General features: G+C 41.7%; 1 protein-coding gene across 3 annotated transcripts in view; it reads left to right on the plus strand.

The window, feature by feature from the left end:
- ASIC4 (acid sensing ion channel subunit family member 4) overlaps positions 1-27,839 on the plus strand; it is a 321,232-nt gene that overhangs the window by 288,991 nt on the left and 4,402 nt on the right. For all 3 annotated transcript variants that reach the window (XM_067460863.1, XM_060772848.2, XM_060772845.2), the window contains exons 4-9: positions 5,194-5,353; positions 7,887-7,943; positions 12,623-12,776; positions 12,940-13,031; positions 14,150-14,229; positions 15,005-15,109. In XM_067460863.1, coding sequence (XP_067316964.1) covers positions 5,194-5,353; positions 7,887-7,943; positions 12,623-12,776; positions 12,940-13,031; positions 14,150-14,229; positions 15,005-15,109 — 648 coding nt within the window. The remainder of the gene's footprint in view (positions 1-5,193; positions 5,354-7,886; positions 7,944-12,622; positions 12,777-12,939; positions 13,032-14,149; positions 14,230-15,004; positions 15,110-27,839) is intronic.

The following is a 27,839-nucleotide window of genomic DNA, read 5'->3' on the forward strand; positions in this document are numbered from 1 at the left end:
GAGTTATTTCTGACTAATGGTAACACTAATCATGGGGTTTTCTGGAACTGAGACTTGCCCAAGATCACCCAGGCCCCATCTACACTATTTATTTATTTATTTATTTGCTTTATTTCTATACCGCATTTTTCAGCCCAAACAGGCGACTCAATGCGGTTTACATGGTACAATTATCAAACAGTGTCAGTGCAATTAAAACATAACAATGCAGCAAACAGGATAAACAGCATTAATCCACAACAATTAACAATCAACAAGACAAATCAACAAAACAAACATAACATAACGCCTCAGTTGAAATCAGATCCGTTCTCATAATCCTTGTGCCATTCCTATGTTCCATTTACCGTCTTCCTTTGATTGGTTGCACTGCTTAACCAAACGCTTGCTCATAAAGCCAGGTCTTAACCATTCTCCGGAACGTCAGCAACGAAGGTGCCTGTCTGATGTCTGCCGGTAAGGCATTCCATAGCCGAGGGGCCACCACTGAGAAGGCCCTGTCTCTCGTCCCCGCCAAGCGCGCCTGTGACGCAGGCGGGATTGAGAGCAGGGCCTCCCCAGACGATCTTAATGTTCTAGTCGGTTCATAGGTGGAGATGCGTTCGGAGAGGTAAGCGGGGCCAGAACCGTTTAGGGCTTTATAGGCTAAAGCCAGCACCTTGAATTGTGCCCGGTAGCAGATTGGCAGCCAGTGGAGCTGGCTCAGCAGAGGAGTGGTATGCTCCCTGAGTGCCGCTCCCGTTAGCAACCTGGCTGCCGAGCGCTGGACCATCTGAAGCTTCCGGGCAGTCTTCAAGGGCAACCCCACGTAGAGCGCATTGCAGTAATCAATCCGGGATGTAACCAGAGCGTGGACTACCGTGGCCAAGTCAGACTTCCCACTACCATATAAAATCTAGATTATCTGCTTTGAACTAGATTATATGGCAGTGTAGATCCATCTCCACTAAATTTTCATGGCCAAGAATGAAATCAAAACCTGAGTTGCAGTTCTATGCTCAAACTACTACACTATGTTGGCTCCTCTAAATCAAACTTTAATCCCCCTTTCCCCATGGGGTGAACACCAGGATTGCATGTTTCTCTGAAGGAAATCTCAGCAACATTAAAGCTAAGAGGGTCCATCCACATAGGACCTAATTCTGGGAGGAACTGGGATTAGTTAATCCCAGTTCCCTCCTGGATTCAGGCCCCACACCCACCCCAAATTCTAGGTTTTCCCTTTGGGGGGGGGAGTGGCTACATGCCCTCCTGGATCAACCTTGACTTGGGAGGGCTGCCAGCCCTCAGCCTCCCATTTACCCCCGAAACTTACCTGAGGATCCTGGCTGCATGCTCAGCCCCCTTAGATAAGGTTTGGGGGGTAAATGGGAGTCTGGGATGGGAGGGTGGGGTGCCATTTCATTCCCTTGGGCTCATGGAGCCCAAAGAACCAGGAATGCAGTCCTCCTGGTAGTCAATCCCCACAAAGTCTACATAAAGGTCCTGATCTTTTCCAGGTGTTTAATTAATTCATGTTTTCCTGAGGAATCATTTGACAAGTCCCACATTTGGGGCATGTCTGGAAGGGCCCTGAGAGCTGCTTCCATCCTGTGTGTTGCCCATCTCTGAACTAGACTATGAGACAACAACTTAAAGACTGTGGTCCTCTTTGACATATAATGGGTGGGTAGTGGTTCTCTTCAGTGTCATTATTCCAGGGCATTTATGATATCATAGAAACTCCAAAAAGACATGTTAAAACTTCACCAAAATAACAATTCCCAAGGTTCTCTAGAGAAGGTTAAAGCTGAATAAAACCAATATAATTTTGTAGTGTAAATATGCTCTAAGAGAAAAGAAACTGATGATGTTATTAATGGCTCTCAAGAAGGTGTCTAAATGACTGCCTCTTTGCAGGCAATTGAGGTCAGAGGAAAAACCAGAGATGGTAAAATAACAATTCCTGCAACTTGGGTAAATTATGCAGGGTGATTTCAATCAGGCATCCAAGAAATCTAGTCCAAGATGCTATTCTCTGAAATGTATCCTTTGATCAGACATTACATTCATTGCACTGAGCTGTGTCAATTCCATGCCTCCTTTCCCCCTCCCCTCACATTGAGATTAAACCTCACCAGTGCCACCTCACTTTGTTTTAATTTTAACTCAGCCTCAGCATCAGGCAGTGGGCAATTTTAACATTTTCATACATATCAATGAATTGGCATATGCAGATGAACCAATCCTCCTTCCCTCCAGCCGAGTGGCAACACTGATTATTCATCAAAAGCTTCATTTCTGGGCTCAAAGAACTCCATGGCATTACAATGAAAGGAAAAACATTCACAGCTTTTCAATTTTAAAAAAGGACATAGTCAACATGTTGTTATTTGAAGGTTCATTTCTTTGCATTCTGTCACCATCTGTGAGTCAGAGGGTGATTGGTCACAACAGGTAGGCTTATGCATTAGGTATTGATCTCAGAGATATGTACAAACTAATCCTCTGCCCTTTTTAGCATTCATATTTAGGATTCACATACTGTAGCATATTTCAGATGTTCAGGTTCCAGATAATAGATAAGAATGCTTTAAAGGTTTCTTATTATTGTGTGCCTTCAAGTCATTTCTGACTTATGGCAATTAAAGTGAACCTGTCATGGAGTTTTCTTGGCAATGATTATTCAGAGTGGTGTGATCATTACCTTCTTCTGAGACTGAGGGAACATAACTTGCCCAAGAAAATTTCTCTGGCTGAATGGGAATTTGAACCCTAGTGTCTTGGAATCCTTAGAGTCCCACATTCAGACCACGACACTACACTGGCTTTAAATCTATTGTATACATAATCACACTGATCCTAACAAACCTTGTGAATTATATCAATATTATTATTAAGGTGAGATTGCACCTTGGAAGAGGAAGAGGTGCTGTGATCAGATGTTTGTTTTTTTTATTACAGCTCCCAGGGTCTGACCAATTTTAGATGTGGTCCATGAAAGTAACCCTTTTCAAGCTCTGAATGAGGCTATGAGAATATGTACTCACCTTTGACTATTGAAAGAGACTGATAACAAGATTTCAGCGAGAGGCTTCCCAAACAGACTTTTAGCCACCCCGCTGGCTCTCTATGAAGAGCTACCCTATTTCAGGGTGGAACAAAAACACAGACTCATTTCATAAATCCATACTGAAAGTATAATAAAATGTGCATACTTGACTCTGAAATGTCAAGCAAATTGGTAAAACTCGGATGTAACTATATTTCTTTCCAGCCTTAATATGAAGTTCACAGATGGTGCCTGAGGCGAGGGATTGAATTTCCACACTGATGGGAGCAACAAACAGGCACCATGAGGATTATTTTACAGCAGGGCTTTTTGGGAAGGGGAGGGTGGATTGGATATAGCTTGGCTGGAAGATGGGCTTTCTCAGGAGCTACAGGACTTGCCCAAGAGCTGTGGCTCAGAAAACTCTTATTCTATTTGTATATGGCTCACTTTCTTTACAAAACTGGAAATCATGCTAGATTAGTAAAACTAGAAACTATTGGAAATTAGAAAAAATATAGAGAGAAAACCCAAATGCAGGCAGCCTCCAAGTTACAAACATTTGACTTACAAATGATGCATAGTTAAGAACACGGTGAAACAACAGGAAGGAAAATGCACCCCTGAAAGAATTTTCATGGGGAAACAGGGTCTCCACTGAAGCTTTTTCTCCCATCCTTATTTCCACCACAAGCCAGATTTTTATCAGAGGGACAGAAAGTGAAGTGAAATCTTCTGAACAGGGGCACAGACAGAAAAACAAACACCACAGGGGTATTAACCCTTCCCTATGATATCTGAAGCGAATATATACATTTACAAAATGTTCCTTTTCCAACTTGCATACAAATTCGGCTTAAAAACAAACCTACAAAATCTATCTTGTTTGTAACTTGGGGACAGCCAGTGTATAGGAAAATATAATTAGGATATATAGAAACCATCTACAAAATGGAGAACAAATTGAAAGCACATCTGTTAAAAATGTAAACAATAAAATAGTACATCAAACTATCACTCCATATTTGTGTTGTGTATCACATATTTTAGAATGTGTAATGTTTATTATTGGACTGCCTTAAACTTTAAACTTCATCATCATCCCCCTTCTTCATAAACAGTCAGTTCCCAAAAGCTTGTTGGAATAGAAAAGCCCTGTACTCTTAGAACAAATGCTATATCTCTTTCTGCCCCTCTCCTTGAATGGAACCTCCTGACGAAAGGACAGATAGAAGGGGGCATCTTTATGTCCCTAAGAAGGGAGTTTCTCAGCCTGGGAGAAGCCATTGAAGACCCTATCCTATTAGGATATCAGAATTGATAAAAAGTCTCCCTTGAAGATCTCAAGCTATGGAAGAATACAGTCCTTCAGATAACTGGGTCTTTGGCCATACTAAGTTCGTTTAGAACAGACTTGCACAAACTGTGGCTCTCCAGGTGTTTGGGTCTCCAACTCCCAAACGCCTTAACCAACTTGTCCAATGGTCAAAAAATCTGGGAGCAGAAGTCTTAAACACCTGGAAAGCCATAGGCTGCGCAGACTTGATTTAGAGTCTGACCTCCAGCACCAATCCATCCATTCTCATGTGGCATGATCCAAAAATGTACTGTATATATTCTTGTATAAGCCTAGTTTTTCCAACACATTTTTATGCTGAAAAAGGCCCCCTCGGCTTATACTCGAGTGAGGATCCTGGTGAGAAGATGTGGGGCTGAAAGAAGCCCTTTCCATAGGTTCTACCAGCTGCATACATCCTCCCCTTTCGGTACAGCAACCCAACTGGATCTCTGGGCGAAAGAGGTGGAGAGGAAGGTATGCAGCCTCTCCTCTTGGCACAGCAACCTAGCTGGGTTGCTGTGTCAAGAGGAGAGAAGAAGGCTGTATGCCTCAATTTATGTAATGTTATTGGTATCTATTTTTTATTTTGAAATTTACCAGCAGCTGCTGCATTTCCCACCCTAGGCTTATACTTGAGTCAATAAGTTTTCCCAGTTTTTGTGGTAAAATGAGGTGCTTCGGCTTATATTCGGGTCAGCTTATACTCTAGTATATATGGTATCTTCCCCATATTCTGCCCAGAGTTTCATGGGGTAATCCTGATCACCAATTCGCCAGGATGCTGGTTTGTCTTGCCCCTTAGCCTGCATCCTTTTTCCTGCAGCTGACGTACCTGCCCCAGCCATGGGGGAGCTGCCGGGCCAGCGTGAAGGGGGAACAGGTCCTTCCTGGCTACGAGAGCTACAGCATCGCTGCTTGCAGACTGCAATGCGAGAAGGAGGCTGTGGTGCGTAACTGCCAGTGCCGCATGGTGCATATGCCAGGTAAGGCAACCTTTCCTGGTCTCTGAGCCCCATGCAGGTCCCCTTGCCTTCTGCCACGAAAGCTTCCTAATGTATAGGCCAGAAAAATGCATTTTGCCTTATAATCTAAGGAGTTTTTTTTCTTCCCCTGTCCTTGAATGGAACAATCTACACTGAGCTGTTAAAATGGCAAAGCTTTTCCCAGCACTCATTCCTTTTCCAGGAAAATCTTCCTCTGATAAATGTTTCTTTGTCATATTGATATTAAAGGCATGGGAGCAAAGGCAGCCTTGGAGTCAGCAAGCATTTGTACTCTGTATCCCAGCTTTCTCTAAATTGGCATCCTCCAGATGTGTTGCTTGCTATATAACCCATCATCCTTATCAAGTTGAAATGATCTCAAAGGCTTCAGGTTGAGGGATGCTGCTTTACATCTACCTGGTCTTTGACCTTTATACGCTGTTGAGTCCAGTGTTTTGAAGGAATCAAAGTATTGTCATCAGTTGTTGTAGAAAATGTTGCTTTTTTCATAAGTCACAGGTCATTGTGACTCTACTTTGCTCCAGACACATAACCTTCCTTGTCTCCATAGTGACTACTGGCAGGCATTTGGGCACCTTAGAAAAATAATAATAGAAAAATAATAACAGTGTCTCCTCCAGGGAGTGAAAATAATTGGTTAAGCATAATTTGTTATTCCTTACTCCTTAAAATTTCCAACAACAAATATAAAATGTACTGTTTTGATTAGGAAATCCTTTCCCCACTCGTTACTTTAATTTACAACTGGCCATTTTTCAATAATTAAAAAGGATTTTTTAAAAATAGTTTAATGAGCCAAATAGCGAAGTAAACAAATAGTAGCCATTCTGTATTTTCATAATATCAGATCTTGCTGGCAATTTAACAACAACAGGTTAGTGTTACTGTTACAATTTCTGTGTTCTCCGTCTGTTATTTGAGACCCTCAAATATGTAGGACTGGTTGCCCTCTCACCCAGTCTACCCCCATCTTCCTATTCCTCAGAGTCATCTCAGTTTTTCCCAGTACAGCCACACCTTAATTAACAAAGCCTCTGATAGTGAATCTCCCCTTTACAAAGGCCTTTCATGCCCCCAGCCCCCTTCTCCATATTTCTGGAGAAACACAGACTTCTGCTATTGCATTGCAGAAGTATGCCTGCAAAAAAGAATGCATCAGAGAAAAGGTTGAACTGGAAAAGAGTAGGATTTTACAGTAATTGAACATACTGTAGCCCTGCCTACTGTTTGCAACAAACAAGGTAAATAGCAGACATCGGAATCCCATGCTGAGCATGCACAAACAGAACCAAACAGAGAGAAAAGGGAGGAGCAGATAAGCCTACCTTACCAGCTCTCTGAAGCTTGTTAAATAAAAAACATAAATCTATAGGTTTGACTACCAAAATGGAAATTATATTAAAAGTGGAGGCTGGTAAAAGAAAATAATCTCTGGATGTATTTTGGAAGAAGCCTTTAAATGGTCTTTAAAAGTTTGAATTTTTTACTTATGTGAGACTTGTCTGACCTATTGATTTCATTTCACGTGTCCATATTGTTAGTTTTTTTTAAAAAATGTTTGCTGAAACATATTGAACTGGATTTGTAGCATAGGAACCTTTCCCTATTCTTTCAATGTTATTTCTGCCTCCATTATTAAATTTACTGATTAATAAGTAATGTCCAAAAACACATTTGATTTGTGAACTGAAGTATATCTCTACCTGCATCACATGAACTGGAATTTAACTGACAAAAGCAGCATTTTATGTCTTTTTGGTACCCCTATGTATTGTTCTCTCTAAGCTGATTCAACTCCTCAGCTCAGAGGAAGAATGCTTTGCAGCCCACCTACATATCACATCAGACTCTGAGCCAATGAAATCTTTGACATTCCTTTCATTGAGTTGATTCCACCATCATCCTCTATAGCTTTGTTGTTTTGTGGGCCCTAAAATATTTTCTGAACTCAGGTAACCCTATCACAAAATTTTCCTGGCAAGATTTGTTTAGAAGAGGTTTCTCATTGTCTTCCTCTGAGCCTGAGAGTGTGACATGCCAGAGGTTGCAGAATAGGTGTCCATGGGAATTCAAACCCTGTTCTCAGAGTAGTTATATACTGCCTAAACCACTACATCACCATAGCTGACATCTGTTGAAATCAACACAACATATATCAGTGTTGACTGAAAGTCCTACCAATGTCATTGGACCTACCTTAAACATGCCCAGATTTAGATCTGCCCCATGGTGCTAATTGAAATCCTTAAGGTTTGGCTTTTCTTTTCTTATGAAATGATTGCCCTCCAGCCAGCAGGGACATGAGTTGTAGGTTCCCAAGATACCCTCACTATTCACTTTTTCCAGCTGAGCCTCAGTGGTCAGCATAGAAAATAAAAGCCTTTCTATCTGTAATCCTAGGGAATTGCCAACAATTGCATCCTTCTCTCTCTTTACCATCCACTGTCTGTGCACTCATTTGGATGACGAGGATATAATTAGGTCACTCACTAACTGTCTCATTCTCTATCAGGTAATGAAACCATCTGCTCACCCAATGTCTACATTGAATGTGCTGACCACACACTAGGTAAGTAGTTCTCAAGGTGCCATGTAGTGAAATGATGGCCCTAGGATAGAGAAGACTTGGAGTACCAGTAAAACAGCAGTTTGACTAATGACTGGAAAATCATCTAGACAGCATGTAATACTAGTCTTAAAGGAATTGCTCTTCTTGTCAAGACATTTCCAATATGAATGCAAGGTCCTTGTGATAACATTTAAGGCCCCAAACAATTTGGAACCTTGATACATGAAAAATTGCCTCTCCCTATATGTGCCTGTCAATGGATAAAGATCTACTGGGAGGGGCTCCTTCATGGGATGTTAGTGTTGGGACATAAGAAGGGCCTACCTCATCAGTGGCACCCCAGATGTGCAATGCTGTCTTCCTGGAAGCCTGACTACTGCCAACGTTCATGTATTTTGGTGCAATGTTGAAGCCTGCAACTCAAAGACTGTTGCTTATAGTTTTTAATTTTTAAAATCTCACGTTGTTTAAAACCCAAGAGGAGCTCTTAGGACTTTGTAGGAGCAGCTGGATACTTGGAATGTTTAAAATTCAAGCAAGGAGATATAGTCACCAATCAACTGTTTGTTTCTGGCCTTCAGTCAACACATGGAAAGTCATGGGGCAAGGAAAGCCCACTGCACGGGGACTATGACCCTATGATATCCAATAGCGAAATCAGTTCATCAGTGTGTGTGTATATATGCAAAAGAGAATGCGTATGTGTGAATGGATGGACTGGAAAATATGGAGGGAGAGATGAGGAGAGTGGGAGTTATTGACTGGAAAGGTACATATTAAGGGGTAAGACAAGGGTGCATTTTAGCTCCAATATTATTTAATCTTTATATCAGTGACCTGATAGTAATGAAGGTGTAATGAAGGCCCCTGTAGCTCATATGCCTAAAGTCCTAAATACATACTGTAACACTTTGCTATATGCTGATGATATGATATTACTATCATATTCGCAAGTTGGTCTTCGTAGGTTGTTAAGAAGAGTTAGCTCATATTGCCAGGATAGCTCTCTCATCATCAACAAATCTAATAATGGTATCTGGAAAAAGACAGCAGAGACATAAATGGCAATTAGACAGTGATGTTATAGAACAAGTGAATGCCTTCCCTTATCTTGGAGTAACTTTCTCCGAGAGTGGTTCTTGGACATTTCCTCATTAAAGGAGCTTGTTCAGAGCAAAGGTTGCCTGAATTTAATACTTAAATTAAAAACACAAAACCACCCAGGTACCTTAATCCCAATAATTAAAGTATATAAAGCTAAGTTTACAGCTATGCTTTTACATGCAGCAGAAGTATGGGGCTTAAGTTCCATCTCAGTAATAGAACAAGCACAATCTCAGCACTTGAGAAGCATACTGGGAGTAGATAAAAGGATTTTAGCTGATGCACTGAGAGCCAAATTGGAAATTTACACAATCTATGCACAGTCTAAACTCAGAACATATAATTACTGCTGTAAAATTAATGTAATGTAGCTCAATAGACTCCCAAAATTGTGTCGATTAGAACAGATAAAATCCCAACTACAGACCACTTGGATTAGACAAATGACAAATTATATAAGAAGCTGTGGTCTCCCTGTCTCCTGCACTTTAAGAGACCAAGTAAAAAAGAGTGCTATACAAAGAATTTTGAACCTAGAAGCACAAAAAGATATAGCCATCCTCAGCAAGGTTGCTAACCTAAAATGGCTGAGTCAATATAAATACGCCTTTCAAATTGCCAACTATCTAAAAATTCAAATGCCAAAACACTTTAGGGAGGTATTCACTTGAACTAGATTTGATCAGCTTGATACAATGGTCAGATACAGGAAGTTTAATAGCATCCCTTATAATGAACAGATTTGTATATGTGGAGCACCTGAAACTGAGGATATAGCATATTATTTTATTGTAAATTGTATCAGAAATTGAGAGACTTGTATCTTGGTCCATATATCAAACAGACAATTTATTGGGAATCTCACACCAGAACAACATATTTTATGTGTTGTCAAAAATAACATATAAAACAGTTCTATATTTAAGCAAAGCAATCTGTCTGAGATCCACATATGTGGGGCTGATTGGGGAAAAGTCTAGGGGGCATAGGGAAATATGATGTATATATTCAGTTGTATCATACTTATTTATTGTATTATTATAAGTGTCTTATTTAACTTACTACATAGAGTTTTATTAAGTTGTATCAAGCTTTGTTGTTTAGTTTGGTATGCTGATATGGTCTGCGGGCTAATCAATAAAAAAATTAGTAGTAGTAGGGTGGAAAGGTATGTGAGAAGGAAGAAAAGAGGGAGAGGGAGGAGGAATGGTAATGACTGTGAATGAGGAAAAGTATATTAATGCACGGATGTGTGCCCTCTATCCAGAGATCTCAGGGCAGCATACAAAAACACCAATCTGAGAAATTTAAAACACCGAGAATCATTAAAATGGTTTTAAAAGTCTAAAATGATATTAAAGAATTTGAAAAAAGACAGGGTAAAAGAGTGGAAATACTTTAAAAATTGAACTCATCTTCATAGACCTGCATTGCTGGAAGGATATGAATATGAGATGTGTGAAACTTTGACCTCCGTGCAGGCAGATACGTTCCTACAGGTTTTTTCCTATTCTTTTCTTCCCATTTTACTATGACAGCACATAAAGAAGAGAAGTTAAAACTCTCCCTACAATATGATTTCACCTCCTGCCTCCCCATTGCCCCGCATGCCAGTCAGATGAGGTGGGAGGAGGTGTTCCTTGCTTGAGGCCCACTGTATGTGCCCATGTACTAAAATTCCTCCCCACACAAGCAAGCTATTCAAAAGACTCTGACACAAGCCAGTAAAGGTGGTCCCAGTGGTGATCGGCACACTGGGTGCAGTGCCTAAAGACCTTCGCCTGCACTTAAAAAGCAATTGGCACTGACAAAATGACCATCTGTCAGCTGCAAAGGCCACCCTACTTGGATCTGCATGCATTATTCGCTGATACATCACACAGTCCTAGACACTTGGGATGTGTCCGATATGTGTGATTGAATACAAAAGCCAGCATAGTGGTCTTGTTTGCTGTATACTAATCTTGTTGTCTATCAAATAATGATGATGATGATGGTTTTATTTCTTACCCATCTCTCCTCACAGCTTGAGGCGGGTTACACCATTGCTAAAGCACACAATCTCTAAACACATAATCATTTAAAAACATTCTGTAAAATACACACATTAAAACATATTTCCATACAAGACATATTAAAACACACAAAACAAAAATTAGACATAGAATTGAAGCTTAACATTCATGATTAAATCTGTCTGGGTAGGCTTGCTGGAAGAGACAGGTCTTCACATTAAATTCCAACAGCTGATCTAGCTGTCGGAGCTCTAATGGCAGGTTGTCCCACAGTTGTGAGGCATCTGATGAAAAGGTCCTCTGGGTGGTGGTTGCCAGTTGGGTTCTGGCAGGCTGGAGCAGATGCCCCTCAGAGGACCTCAGTGTGTTGTACAGGAGAAGACGATCCTGTAGGTAACCTGGACCCAAACCATGTAGGGCTTTAAAGGTCAAAACCAACACTTTGTACTTTGCCCAGAAACTAATTGACAGCCAGTAATGTGACTTTAAGATAGGTGTGATATGTTCACTCCTGGTTGTTCCCATAACCAATCTGGCTGCCGTATCTTGAACCAACTGGAGTTTCCAAACTTGGTACAAAGGTAGCCCAATGTAAAGCACACTGCAGAAGTCCAACCTTGAGGTTATCAGTGCATGTACTACCATCTCAAGGTCCTCCAAATCTAGGAAGGGACACAGCGGGTAGATCAGCCAAAGCTAATAGTAAGCACTCCTGACCGTCACATCTACCCAGGCTGACATTTGGAGAGACAGATCCAGGAGTACTCCCAAGCTACGAACATAGTCTTTCAGGGGGAGTGTAATCCCATCCAGAACTGATTGACACACCTCCACCCCCAGATTAGGGCCCTTGATGGCAAGCAGCTCTGTTTTGTCTGGATTCAGTTTCAGTTTATTTTTCCTCATCCTGCCCATTACCTCCTCCAGGCATTCATTCAGAGGAGACACACTATCTTTAGCTGAGGCTGTTTTTGAAGGCATTGAGAAATATATTTGGGTGTCATCAGCATATTGATAACACCCCACCCCATACCTATGGATGATCTAGCCCAACAGCTTCATATAGAATGGTACCTTGTGAGATACCACATAACAGCTCCTTTTTTGAGTGCCAGCTATTCCCAAGCACTATAATCTGGAATCTGCTTGAGAGGTACAGCCAGAACTACTGCAACACAGTGTTTCTGATCCCTAATCCCTCCAGGAATTCCAGAAGGATACATGGTCAATGGTATCAAAGGTCGCTGAGAGGTCTAGAAACACCAACAAAGACACACTCCCCTGTCTGTTTTAAGATGAATATTTATCCACTTTAATCCGCATTAAATACTGTGACTTCCTCCTGCAGAATTCTGGTGTTTGTAGTATAGGGAGGCCCAGAGCTTCTCTGGATGAGCAGTGTAAAGGTCCCACCCTAAACTACAAACCCCAGAATTCTGCAGGAGGCAGTCACAGCATTTAAAGTGAACTGAAGTGGATAAATGCTCAAGTATGATGAATCCCAATGTGATTATTCCAAAGCATCTTTATCAACCCTCGTATGTGCCATCACACTCACAGATACAGCTGTGGAAGATTCCCAGGACCGCTGTGTCTGTCCAACACCGTGCAACATGACACGTTATGGCAAGGAGATATCTATGGTGCGCATTCCCAACAAGGGATCAGCCCGGTACTTGGCTCGCAAGTACAACCGCAATGAGACCTACATTCGGTGAGTGACTAGTTGCTGATAAAACCATGGTCCCATTTATAGCCAAGGCCAATTAGTGGACACCAGACTGTAAGGGACTTTGGTGTGGCTATGTAGGAAATCTCAAGACTACAAATCCTTTCTCTCTTTCTCATCTACCTCTTATGTCTCTGAATGCCTTCAGGGACAATTTCTTGGTGCTGGACATCTTCTTTGAGGCACTGAACTATGAATCGATTGAGCAGAAGAAGGCATACAACTTGGCTGGCCTTCTGGGTGAGTGAATACACACACGTAACCCTCTATGTAACATCAGCCTTGTGTTAGGATTGATGTTTTGGAAGCAGAGTGAGAAAGAAGAATGAGTATATAGAAAGACCATTAAGCACGTAAACTGTCAAGTATAGTCTGAGAGAGTTGTGGTCTTATCTGAAGATTTTGGTTGCTTGACTAAGAAGCAATTCCAAACCCAACTCCAAAATGTTATAACTGGGCTTAGTAATGTATTGCACTCCAGATGTGGTTGGACTGCAGTTCCCATTAGCTCCAAACAGTATAGTAAATGGTGAAGCTTGGAGTTGCAGCTCTGCACCTTCTGCAGGCCTGCAGTTCTTTGCCCTGCTTTACAGCAGTAGGTGGTTCCTTCTATTACTAGGTACTTGCACTGGTGCCTTCTGGCATTCATTTCTGGTGATCCATCAACGCAGCAAGGAGGAAGAGGAAGCAAGTTCAACAGCTCCCTCTTTTAACAAGCCATTGCACCTGGCTTGGATTCTAGAGTTTTCCATAGGACATCCCACAATGCAGGAGCCCTGGTGCCTCACTGTTGGTTCCACAAGCTGCACAGTGGTACCTCTGCAACATCCATTATGCATATGTGCCTGATTTGCTTTCTCCTTCTGCCCCAGTTAGACCACTTAATCATAGAATCATAGAATCATAGAGTTGGAAGAGACCTCATGGGCCATCCAGTCCAAACCCCTGCCAAGAAGCAGGAATATTGCATTCAAATCACCCTGAAATCATCTTTCAGGCTGGGACATGAAAAAGCTCCCAATTCTCACATCTATAGAAAAGAATAAGAGAAATGGATAATGTGTGATTCCTGAGAACAGGGCTTGGAAAAGTGACCCTCCCCCCCACCACCACCACCATTTCAGCTTTCAGAATGCCCTAATCATTAACCCCAGATTCTCCAAGCCAATTATCCCTAGTCAAAAAAGTAATATTTCAAAGCTCTAACCTCAAACAGTCCATTCAGTCACTTCCTCTCTTAATCTGCTTCCCATAATTTCCAACACAGTGCCACTTGGACTCTCTCCACTGCAAAGTCCTCCCAAATAGTTGCATTATTGCCAACTCTGTCTTTTCTGCTCTGCCTTCTTCTCTACTAGGGGACATCGGAGGTCAAATGGGCCTCTTCATCGGAGCCAGTGTTCTAACTGTCTTGGAAATCCTTGATTACATCTATGAAGTGAGTAGGAACAGTCCTGCCATTGGGCAGATTAAGACAGCCACCTTGGCTGGCAGACATTGGGTCTTATCAAAGGGCATTTGTTCTTATTGAATGGTTACTGGTAGGTATTGGAGATGGGGAGAAGGTGCTTGTAGAATGTTCTGCATGACATGGCAGAATAACCTGGGAAGCCTATGCCGCTCAACCAACCAGAAATCATGGGCAATTTTTGACCCTGACTTCCTGGACTCAGAATTGGTTGAACCACTTTCTCTCAATATAACGGGAACTGGGTTAGAAGTCCACACAAAATCACATTAACAAGACAAACCCAAGGTATGGGGCAGAAAACACACAATGTAATGTGAAGTTTAATTACCGTACATTGCTTGGACACTTCCAAGAGAACACTCCTGCACTTTTTGTGCAAATCATTTTTTTAGGGATGGGGATGGAGGGTTTGTGAATTACAAAACAGGTGGCCATTTGATGTCCACTCCTACATTAAATACAAACTTGTCACCTTCCAGGTAGCTGACCACCTCTCCATTCTGCCCCAAGCAAAACTACCTTCCCTTGGCACAGGCCTTCCAGATTTTGTTAGACACCACTATCCATCAGCCCCAGCTAGCATGACCAATAGTCTGGATTGGTGAGATAACGATGGAGTGTGGCAATATCTGGAGGACTGCATATTCCCCATCCCTATGGATTTTTGATTATGTCACAAATCACTACCAAAAAATGTAACCTCATAGTGCTATTCTTCTCCCTGCCTCTTGCTATGCTTCAGGTGATCCGTGACAAAGTAGCCCATGGCTTACGGCGCTCCAAGCCTCCTCTAAAGAAGCCTTCAGGCAGTATTGCCACTTTGGGACTGGAGGAGATCAAAGAGCAGGTACATGTGTGTGCTCATATGTCTGTCTTTTCTCATACTAAAAGGTCTTCCACCTCCTACAAAACAGGATTCCCAAAATGGTGTGTTCTAAAGAAAGCAACATGTAATTTGGTTGATTCCCCAGGTCTGAATACTGTCACTTGAAGTCGGGGAGAGAAAGAGAGTGAAAGTACAGCTTGGAAAAGTTACTCTACTATAAGGACCTAGCTGTCCTGACCACTGGTGCGGACCAAAACCTAACTTTTCCAAGTTCTGAGAAAAAGACACATACTCTGCACAAATACAGAAACTGGCGTAATCTCTAATATTTTTACACAGTTCTAAAAGCATAGTCTCCAGAGTCACAGTCAACACTGAAACCACTCTACCATGCTATTTCCGTCACAAGACATGAAATGATTACATCATTCCTGAAATTCATGGGTGTCCTTTGGAGGTCAACACATACATAAATCCAATTTACTGAGACTACTCTAGTTGAAACTGATAGTAAGTGCCTGATAACTCTACACTGTCTCATATGTACATTATCACACTATAAAATATATTAAATGTTGCACAATAGTTAATTTTAAATATATATATATAATGGGGTCCCTAAAAATGTTTGTATCTCAATAACCTAAGAAGAACCCTGGTGGATCAGGTCAAAGCCTGTTTCAGTCAAAGGATAGAAGAGTTATTTGGTTGACTATTCCTAGAATTCTTTGATCTGATGGCCAAGGGATTCTGAGAGTTACAGTTCGTAAAAGTAACGTTTCTGAGACTTAATCCCCCTCCTACTACCCCATACTTCTTTTCCTGAGCAATATGAATATACATAGAAGTACATATGTAAACATACTTTGATTTCATCTGGGAAACAAGTGCTGTTTGCTGGGATCTGTCAGCTAGATGCTGTGTGTATGTTGAATTTGCACAACAGATATAAATGAGGGAAGGATGCGCTTCCAGAAATCCTCCAGACACAAGTTCATCCATTGCACTGAACAGCAGGAACTTACTCACTACAGTCCCATCCCAGATAAGGAAGACGTTTACCATATGTAAAACCAGAGAACAGCCAGTAGTTATACGGAAGGCCTCCTCACTCAGTCCGAGAGTCTGACGGTTGCCTGTGTCTCATGTGCAAAAAACTTAGTGCTGCCAAATAAATGACAGATGTACTTGGTATCCTCAGCCATAATCCTTTCTGGATTGATAAGGGAAAACTACCGCAGTGTCCTGAGCATCTCAAGTATTACGTGATGAAATGGATTTTTAAAAGAAGCTAGAGGAGAGCTGGAGGAGATATCACCAGAGTGCTTAGAAACAGGAGCCCTATCTAAGCCATTGCAGATGATCATAGAAACAGTTGCAGTCAGAAATCCATTTTAGAAGTTTTAAAGGTCGTTTTTTAAAAACACATTATAGGAAAGGGACCAAATGTCAGGGTGTTACAAAAAAGAAATGATTTTATTCTTGAAAATAGCCCAATGCATTCCAGCCTAGAAATATTTTTGTGACCTTCTTCAGGGGAATACAACTTTAGAATCAACATGCAGGGATCCCTAAAAAAGTATCTCCAAACCATATGCCTGGCAATTGCTCATGCATTGCAGTATTTTTTAAAAATGAATTATTTTCTTTAGTGAACACCTAGAGACGCTTTTCTAAATCACATCTATTGAGTATTATCGGTCTTCTTTGCTTTTTGTTTGTCAAGAGCGACATGCTGCTTAGGAGATCAGGATTTGGCATCTCTAGGCCAAATTTTTCTCACTTGTGTTGCCGTCAAATAGTATTCCACATCTCTCAAGTCAAAGCAGAGCTAGTCAAAGACATTTTGATCCCTGAAATGATTGGTGCATACCCAGACAGGCCTAGGCACATAGGAGTATAGTATCCAAGGCTGGCTATTATGAATCCTGAGTTTTTACCTCTCACAGACTAAACCTGAATGATCCAGTTGAAGAGATAGGAATTGTAACATCAACCTACTGATTCTTATTACAAGAGCAAGTACTATGTTGACCACATTTTGTTCCTGCCTGTTTTGTGATGGCTGCTCACATTCAGTTAGTCACGTTACCATTAAGAGTTGGTGGCAAGGCAGTGCTAATGTGAAAAGACACAATTTTCTTTGAAAACGAGTTCTGCAGGGAGTATGTACCTTGTTTTAAAGAATAACCACACACAGTGATTGGTTTCAGTAGCATGGTTAATCATCTTAGATCAGTGGTTCTCAACCTGTGGGTCCCTAGGTATTTTGGCCTACAACTCCCAGAAACCCCAGCCAGTTTACCAGCTATTAAGATTTCTGGGAGTTGAAGGCCAAAACATCTGAGGACCCACAGATTGAGAACCACTGCCTTAGACGCGCTAGAGAATGAATCCACTTTAAATCAAATTGTTGCCTCCTGCAGAATTCTGAGCTTTGTAGTTTAGTGAGGTTCTTAAAGGCCCCTCCCTAAACTACAAACCCCAGAATTCTGCAGGAGGCAGAAACTGGATTTAAAGTAGAATCATTCTCTAGTGTGATGAAGTAGTTAGTCTGTATTTTGAAGGAACTCTCCAAAGTGCTGAACCTTACTACCAAAGTAGGTTCAGTGCCTTTGTTTGCTTCTATAACACAGAGCAGATTCTGCACCTTAAATGAGCACTATTAACCATGACTGACCACAATTCCAAAAAGCTTTTAAACAAGGGGCACACTGCCTTAATGTTTTGCTCTTGATAGTGAAATGCTAAAGTCAGAAGCAGGATGGATTAGGTGATTTAGCATAGTTCTCCTACTTCTAAGAATATGTCCAGTCTGGTATGGGCTTTTCAGTATAATCTTTCATAGTAACATGTTGCTGACCCAGGAATTTAGAGTGACCCTTTTGGTACCAATTTTGGGACTGTGCCCAAAGGCAGCTGCCTTCTTGGAAAAAACCTCAATAAGCTCAGAGTCTATTCACAAATCTAATAAAAGTACAAGAAAATATATCAAAGATGTAAATGAGATTTTCCCCTCCAGACATAGTTTCTGCAAAAGACTTGACCTACAGCGATGAAGAGTTAATGAAGCAAATTGGTAAGGAAAGGAAAGCTGGCAAGAGAAAACCGAGCAAATAAATCTAATCTGTACTACTAACTATATGCGTTGCTATCAAAAGATGTGACTCATACCCTGCCATCATAACTCTATTTAGCTTTAAATCAAGGAGCTAAGCGGTGTTAAAAGTGCATCCATGAAACTCAAAAACAGAGAGGCTCTGAAATTGAGGGGCTTGAAACAAGACTGCTGGCTGTTTACTCACCAGTTAAAAGGAGCTGTTTGGAGAACATATATTTAACAAGATGCTGATAAATCTCAGGATCTAAACAAAGAGGTTGATAAAGGCATTTAGAAGCCGAAAGGGCTGGGGTGGGAATACTAAAGGTGTGAACTGGGAATACTAAATATCTGGATGCAAGCTACATCTGTTGCCTTCTTGAAGTAAAATCAGCAGCCAGAATAGCATTGCTTCATCATATCTTCCTTAGCTAGGTATCCTTGCCAGTGTCAGGATCCAAGCATGTTTCAGAACACAGCTCAGCTAAAGTGCACCCAACAGAGAAATAATGTCTATTAGAAAATACAGGATCCAGCAATGAGCTAACTGAAAACAGAACAGAATGGATTACTCCAATCAGACATCTGAGCAGAGGCCATGTCCAAGTAGCTGTTTGCACAGAACAGGACACAGGTCTTCAAAGCTTCAGTAAGGAGAAACTGTCTAGAAAATTCTCCTTGTGCACTTCTCCATTATCTGAAATAGACTGTATGAACTTGCAAACACAGTCCTTATTTGCCTGTAATATATTGCATAAATTGTATTTCATAAAGTTGGATTATTCACCCTTATTCATCTGTCTCCCCAAATTCAGAAATATCCTGGTTTAAGGACTGAGAAGTTAGCCTGAACCAACAAGTTTGCATTCAATAACAGGGCTAGAATTCTTGTTTCAAAGACATTTAAGGTTCTCAGAAATCTTGAGGGTTTGTTTTATTATTTCACATTCAGGGATATTGTTGTGCTCATGCACATTCCTATATAGTCAACAAGCACATTCAAATCATAGACCAGTGGTGGCAAACCTATGGCATGTGTGCCAGAAGGAGCATGCAGCATCCTATTTTCTGGCATCTACGTCATCACCTGTCACCACCCCCTCACCATCCTACTCCCGCTCACTCAACCGTTTGTCCAATCTCTTTGCTCACTCACTTCTCACCCGCTTACCCCCCTTGCTCAACCCACCATCCACTTGCCCACCCCCGGGCTCACCCCCTCACCCCCTCCCCAGTGCCCAACCTCCCCCTGTTTTGGACACTCCATCTTTAAAAGGTTTGCCATCACTACCATTAACTTAACCTGAATAAATGCATGCGTGGATTCTGACATCTCTCCATCTTATACTGTGTATCCACCTGGAATGCTGCACCAGAAAAATCAAAGGAGATTCATGCCTGTCTAATCTTACCATGGCCAAGGACTATTCTTGTGGCATCTTAGCTAATATATTGAGGACAGTTTTCAGAGAGCTCTAAAAACTAGTGCAGTTTTTGTAGACTGAACAGAAAGGCTCACAGTGAACCAGTGAAAGCAGCAGTTACCCAGTGAAAGGGGGAAGAGAGAGAAAATCTAAGATCCAGCAGATTGTTTGCTAATGGCCTCATTACGACACATCGACACTTTTCCCCATTGAGATTAATGGGAAGAGAAATAGATAATGGAGAGAGAGAAAGAAGGGTCTGTCCACTGATTCAGGAAGCCGAGGTATTTTGATAGTTTTTTCACCCATCCCTCCACACAAGTGTCTGTGTCCTGATAACCTCTGTACCGTTTGTCAAGAAAAGAAATGTTTCCTATTCTCTCAGTCTGAGAGAGTTCTTGCAAATGCTTAGTGGGTATAATAATGGTTCTCTTAATGCCCTCAGCATAAGGTCTCTGGTTTGTGACTTTTCTCCTTCAAAATGACACCAGCTGCTGGAAATTAAATCATCCATATATTAGTACTTGAAACTGCCTGGTCCACTTAAAAATTACACTATACCAAAGTTTGGAAGTGTTACTCCTTCAGTTAGTATATCCCAGAGCCCCTGCTTGAAGTGAGCATAGCCAGTGACTGTGCCAGCTGGTGGACACTGGCAGTTGTAGTCCCAACATTTCTAAGGGCTTTATATGGTTCTTCTTTCACACTAAGTGCACCACCATGCAGGAAAATCTGTCATAGCTATGTACTACTGGACTTTGAGCCTGGCTAATGCAGAATGCTACCCAGTCCCCCTTCGGGGGTGAGAAGGACGGGTTATAAATGCAGGAAATAAATAAATACTCAGGTGAATAAGCACTCTTGGTTACCATCCCTGTCTCTGGAGGATGTAATCTCCTTGCCTCGTGTTGCCCAACCCATGCAAAGAAGATCAATGTGGAAGTAAATTGTATTTGCTATATCATTAGTGAGTTCTGAGACTGACACAGATGCGCAGTCCTTTGTATCAACTTGGAAGCATTGGCCCGCCATCAATCCACTGCAAAGTGTACATGTCATTGAGGACGTTGGGAAACAGATGGAAGATCCAGGTCACCCCCTTGTTTAGACATGAATGGATGGGCTTGGAGTCTGAAATTCAGGAACAAATTCAAGGACATGGAAGAGAAAAGTAAGGCAGACAGCGATTGGAAATGATGGAGGCTGTGGAACAGGGCCTTCCAAGAAAAGAAAAAAATGCTTGTTTTACTCAGGCTGATTAAGAAGATCAGAAACTCCTAGATTTTATTCCTGTTCCTTCTGATTTTATTTTGGAGATTGATATACATTTTGTTTATCCCAGACTGTTTTCTATCCATTTTTTTAGACCAGTTCACCATGTGGGTTTATTTTAATCCCTTACAAAGTTAGTAAGAACAGGAACAAAGATTAGGACTTTTCAATTGGTGATATGTGCCCTCAAAGCTATTGCCCCTAGCAACGAAGAAAGGATATTAGTGGCTACATGAGGAATGGCAATTGTTCAAAGGGTGAGTCTCGAAGGCTTTATGGAAAAATATGACAGGACTCTTTGGCTGGCGGTCCTTGAAGAATGACTACAACTCCTGAAATGGGTATAAATAAGTTGCCACACCACTGATATCCAGTTACCTGTTAGCTTTACATTAGAGCATACAATGATATTGATGTGTCCTCAGAGCATGTGCTATAGGTGGTGCAGTTCAGCATTTCCAGGGCCCTAATATATGTTTCAATAGCAGTGCTTTTCTCATTTTGTAGGGAATAGGAAGACAGAGGGTTTTCTAGGTTGACATATGTTACATCTTCAGACTTAAGAGCCCCAGAGTTATGGAACTGGCACTGAAGCCGTGTGTGTGTGTGTGAGAGAGAGAGAGAGAGAGAGAGAGAGAGAGAGAGAAATGCATTGCTTGCCTCTAATCTCATGTGAGCATGCTTGTGCATGAGTGACTTATACCAGATGCTTGTATTATGGTGCAAACGTGATCCGTTCCGCTGGTGCATTCAATATCCCGGGAGCCCTGATGTTATAGAAAGATAAAATACAGGAGGCAAAGCCAGTGAAGGCCCATCAAACATGCCGATTTTTGGCTGGCTCCAGAGCTGTTGGACAAGGAATAACTAATTAGCAGCCAGGTTTACTTTAATTTCCTCCTGCTGCCAACATTTAAGTCAATAAATGCTAGAAATCCTTGGAATTCAACCTGGCTGCAGCAAAGGTTGTAAATAAAGCCACAGCCAGAGAATTCCCTAGGCAGACCTGAGTGCCGAGGAGGTTTTGCTGCCATCCCTCATGACTTGGCTGCATCAATGCCAGAATCCTGCAGCTGGGCCTCTGGGCAGGGTCCAAAAGCACCAAAAGCTCAACCCTCAGGGTCCAAAAGCTCAACCCTCAACAGCTAAGATAAGAAAAAGAGATGGAAACAAAAGGAAAGACTTTGTATTCCACTCCAGCAGCTGTGGGTTGATAAATTTAAATATAGACCCAAACCCTTAAAGCCCCAAATTCTTTGTTCGCATCTTGATTTTGGTGATCAGTGCAGCAACCCTGCTCATTCATATCAGTGGGAGTTTTGCTATTGGTTTCTGAAAAACAGATTGGAAGTGGAACAGGGTGCAAGGGCCTCTGGGATCTTTCCAGGGATGCATGAGCTGCCAGAAATGCCAAGGAGCAAACAACAAACATCAAACCATTGTTCGGAAACCTAATTCTGGGTTTGAAAACTAGATTTTCCAGTATTAACCAGGAAAGTGGTACAGAAGAGACCATTTGCCTATTTTCTGCCTTTGGACCAGAGTGCGGAAGTAGTGAGGGCCACAAGAGCAAGTTGGCGGACTGCAAATGGCCTCAAACTTGCATTCTGTCTATGCTTGCTGTAAATACTGGAAAAGGTACTCATGAGCATTATTATTTTTTAAAATTCCAATTTAAAACATCATGAAACTGTGCAGTGTATATATACAAAAAAATATCTTCTGGTCAATTTTATAACTGATCCATAGTAGCTCTTACTGCAAGAAGTAATGTCATAATGTAAACAAACATGAGCATTATTACTCATGGCATGTGGTAGGTTGCTCAGTCATTGATGAAAATCACAACGTTTTTGGGTTGTGCACATTGACCCATTCTGTGCAATACAGTGTTGAAAGAATATGTACTCCAAAACAATAAGAGACTTTTCGCACTATACAATTATAGCACTATGATTCTGCTGTAGCTTCGATGGCAACATTGAATGAAATCCTAAGATTTGTATTTATAGGTGAGGCATTTACAATTCCCAGTCAAAGACCTCCTTTAGTGCATCTGAGAAAACTACAGATCTCAAGGGAGATAACCAAATTACTACTTCATCACACGAGAGAATGAATCCACTTTAAATTCGGTTTCTACCTCCAGCAGAATTCTGGGGTTTTTAGTTTAATGAGGCTGTTAAAGGCACCTCCCTAAACTACAAACCCCAGAATTCTGCAAGAGGCAGAAACCAGATTGAAAGTGGAATCATTCTCTAGTGTTGTGAAGCCTTAGTGAAAGCCACAGTGTTACTATTGTGCAGTGTAAAAGGTCCTTAAACACCCCTGCTTCATCCTAAGGTTATTCTGAAAAAACTAGGCTGCTCCCAAAAGACATCTGGTTGTGGTTTCTAATTTTCATCTCTCTCTTCCATGATAAGTAAAGGTAAAGGTTTCCCCTGACATTAAGTCTAGTCGTGTTCAGCTCTGGGTGTTGGTGCTCATCTCCATTTCTAAGTCAAAGAGCCAGCGTTGTCTGTAGACACTGCCTACGTCATGTGGCCAGCGTGACTGCATAGAGTGCCGTTACCTTCCCGCCGAAGTGGTACTCACATTTGCATGTTTTCAAACTGCTAGGTTGACAGAAGCTGGGGCTAACAGCAGGAGCTCACCTTGCTCCCCGGATTTGAACTGCTGACCTTTCAGTCATGATAATCTAAAAAGAATCCTGCTAGATCAGAACAGAGACCTCTCTGAAGGTTATTCAGCTTCCACACTACTTAATCCATTGCCTTTGGAAAACACATGGGCAGAATAGGAGTACAGTAGCCCTTGTATCATATCTATGTGTATGCTTTAAACTCTCCAGCAATAAGTAAAACAATAAATATATGCAACTGTGTTTTAGCTTTCAATTTTCATGGGTATGTTTGGTTGCCGCAATCAAGACGACAGTCTCCAAGCTTAATATTAGAACAGGGCCATTCCCTATAAGAAGCACAGCATTCAGCTCTTAGCTGTTTTGTTGCTTCAACTCTCAGTCAGTAGAGCTGGGGAAACTCCCCTCCTAACACCCCTATGGCTGTTTCCAATTAGGTTATGGATAGTATGGAGCCAGATAGGCCCTATGGCAGTTTATTGTCGTTTCCACCAGACACACAGTAAATACTGCATTTTTTAATTTTTGTTATTACTACTTCTTCAACTAAACAGAATTTATGTATCTGCATCAAGTCAAATGTGCAATGGGGCATGTTGCAATTTCTTATTTCAGTTTGATTATGGGGAGGCAGCTGAGGGAATATTTCTAGCAGATTATTTTGTAGCAGGAGGCAAAGGAAGGGGCAGTGAATACCTTTGGCAGTTTGTGCAATGCATTAGTATAGATTGTATCAGGCAGATGCAGGGCAGATTTATGTTGCTCTGCAGACTCTTGAGGTGAGATTCTTGCAACAGATGCCTCCAGTCAACACTTATCTGTGGAAAACAGCTAATGCCAAGATAAGCGCCAGCATCGTTGACACACTGTGTTGCCACTGCACCATCGTGTGGACAGAACTGGAACAAGCTATGCACCTTATAATAGTACAATACACCATGAGTCTGTGTGCTTTCATGCCGCCTGTCAACTTAGGGCAACCCCATTAATTTCATAGGAGAGTGGGGTTTAGGAAATGAATACTCAGTTTGCCAGCTCCTTCTTCTGAAATATAGTCTAAACAAGCATCCAGTATTCATTGGCAGTCTTTCATCCAAGTACTCATCAGGGCTGACCCTACGTACGAGTAGTTCCCAAGATTATACAGGGTCTTGTGTCTTTTGGGTACAGCACACAATAAGCCCCTTGTCAATTTATGACAGTCCAATGAATTTCATAATGATACTACTCAGTGACAGGGAAGTGACACACAGAAGTTGTTTGCTATTGTCTTCTTTTGAATATAGCTGTACAGCTCCAGGTCTTCCTTGCCAATACTCTGACCAAATACTAACCAGACCTGATTCTGCTTGGCTTCCAAGATCAGATAGGATCAGGTACCTCTGGGGATATTTAGGCAGTGGCAAACCAGTAAAGAGTCACGGAAAAGGGAGAGACATGACTGGACAGCAAGATAGGGCAGTTGACACAAAGCCCTGTGGGAAAGAGGGAAGCTTTGTTTCTGGAGCCCTCCTGTCCCCTTTCTTAAAGTGATACCTGTCTTATTTGTTAGGATGGCCATAAAGGCTGGATCATTGGGCAAGTTATGCAATCCAAAACTTTGTGATCAACCTGCCTGGAGCTCTTTCAAACCACTAGCACTATAGTTCCATTATACCTACCATGACAAAATCCTACGTAATCCTTGGGTTTCTACTCTACTATTCCCCTGTTTTGGGAAGAAATCTTTTGTACTTTTGACCAAACTATAAACTCCAGATTCCATAGGATGAAGCCAGGCAGTTAAAATGACATCATAGTACTAAAGCTGTGTAGGGTGAAAGGGCCCCTGTTTCATCACGGCTTAGAAATGTTACATTTTTAATAATAGAGCATTTTCATGGCCACTGGGAAAAGTTAAAGTCTTCCCCACCCTAAGCTGATCACCTTTTTCCTTACATGCTCTTTCTCTTGGCAGATTTCACAGTGTTGGGGAGATGAGGGGTTGGGGCACTTCAACATTTACTGGAATGACTCATGGGAGCCTTTTAAATGCTAATTTTCTTTAGTTGTAAAAATAATCTTGGATTGTAAACAGGCTAGCATTTCTGAACAGTGATAAGAGAAACTTCATAGCAATCTATCATGCCACTAGCTCTGATCCAAAGAAAAGCAGCTTTATAACTGCAAAACCATCCTGATGTGCATATGAAATCACATCAGGAAGATGAGACGCTGTTTTCTTGTCTCCTGAACATAATCATGCCCACTCCTTCCGCCAGAAATCCGGTAGAGAAGAATAGAATATTGAAACTGACTAGACCACGTTACAAATCTGGATTAATCAATTTCACTCCTTGTTTTCACCAGCTATCCAAAGGAAGAATGAAGTCTAAAATAAAATATTCTTAACAATATAGGATACAGTACTTTGGGGGAAGAGTGTCTTGGTGGCAGCTGATAGCTTCCATGTCAGAGGGTGGTGAATCTGATTGTTGTTGTTGTTTTTATGTTTATTTATACCCCGCTCTCCACAAGGAGACTTAAAGCTGCTGATATTAAAAGCATTTCAGTACAATTTATAATCTAAATCTATATCTAGATATAGATATATATTAAAAGAGAATTAAATATCATTGGTATTTTTAAAAATATGTTAAAATCAATAAATACATATTTAAACTAAAAACCACAGCAACCCCTGACACTTTAAAAGCCTTCCTGAATAAAAAGGTTTTAGCGTGCCGCCGAAAGGACAGCCGGGCGAGAGCCATTCTGACATCCCCGTGAAGAAGGGAGTTCCAGAGTTGAGGGGGAAGGACTGCTCTCTCGTTCCCACCAACCAAACATGAGATGGAGATGGGACCAAAAGAAGGGCCTCTCCTGAATGTCTCAGGGCCCAAGCAGGTTTGTACAAGGGGATGCGGTCAGCCCAATAAGCTGGACCTGAGCCATCTAGGGCTTTAAAGATCATAACCAGCACTTTGAATTATGCCCGGAAACAAACTGGGTGGTTGTCCGCTCCCTGCAGCCAGCCCCAGTTAGCAACCTGGCTTCATCTCTTTGAACCAACTGAAGTTTCTGAACACTCTTCAGAGGCAGCCCCACACAGAACCCATTACAGTAATCCATATGGATTGTAACTAAGGCATGCACCGCCATGGCCAGATTTGGCTTCTCAAGGAATGGGCGCAGTTGGCACACAAGTTTTAATTGTGCAAAGGCTCTCCTGACCACTGCAGATAGCTGGTCCTCCAGGTTGAACACTGAGTCCAGGAGGATCCCCAAACTGTGGAATTGTGTCTTCAGGGGGGATGTGACCCCCATCCAGCACAGGCTGGATCCCTATTTCCTGATCTGCCTTTCAATTGACCAGGAGCACCTCTGTCTTGTCTGGATTCAGTTTCAATTTGTTTGCCGTCATCCAGTCCATTACTGAAGACAGACATTGTTTTAGGGCCAGGACAGCTTCCTTGGCTTTAAGTGGAAAGGAGTAATAGAGTTTGGTGTCATCTGCATATAGGTGGCACCGCACTCCAGACCAGATGACCTCTCTCAGCAGTTCCATGTATATGATAAACGGCATGGTGGACAAAAGAGAACCCTGAGAAACCACACAGACCTGTGGCCAAGGAATTGAATATGTGTCCCCCAGCACTATCTTCTGGGTACAGCCCTCCATGAAGGAACAGAGCCACTGTAAAACAGTGTCTCCCAGTCCCATCCCAGTTTGACAACTCATGGTCAATGATATCTAAAGCCGCCGAGAGACCCAGGAGAACCAACAGGAAGACACACCCTCGTCTAGGTCTCTGTGTAGGTCATCCACCAAGGCGACCAAAGTCAGATTGAAACCAAATTGAAATGGATCTAGATAATATTTCAGTCTGATCTCTAAAGTTCAGGGTTATGACTCCAGCCTGAAATAGTTTCAGCATATTGGATAACATCTATCAAGTTCAAACTAAAATCAGGAATGGCTTTACTATCCTCCTGCTTCCATTGAGCAATGGATAGTATGGAGCCATGTGATAGCTCCTTGCTATTTCAACTGGCCATTTCTGTATAATATTGCCATTTATTTTTAAGAAGTATGTAATAAATATTGTTTATACAGAAATAAAGATAATTGCTTATACAGTGTTCACTTTGAGAAAGAAAATCAAATTGTTACCGAAGAGGGTATAAAAGGGAAGACACATGTGCAAAGTAGGCAGTAATATTGCCACCTGCCACCTCCAAATCTCTAAAGAATCATCAGACTCTGAGATCTGCATATTATGACTGCTGATATGTTTAAACTCCCGATGTGAAGGATTCTAATACACATTTCCT

Source organism: Anolis sagrei, chromosome 1, assembly GCF_037176765.1.
Source record: "Anolis sagrei isolate rAnoSag1 chromosome 1, rAnoSag1.mat, whole genome shotgun sequence".
NCBI classification, from domain to species: domain Eukaryota; kingdom Metazoa; phylum Chordata; class Lepidosauria; order Squamata; family Dactyloidae; genus Anolis; species Anolis sagrei.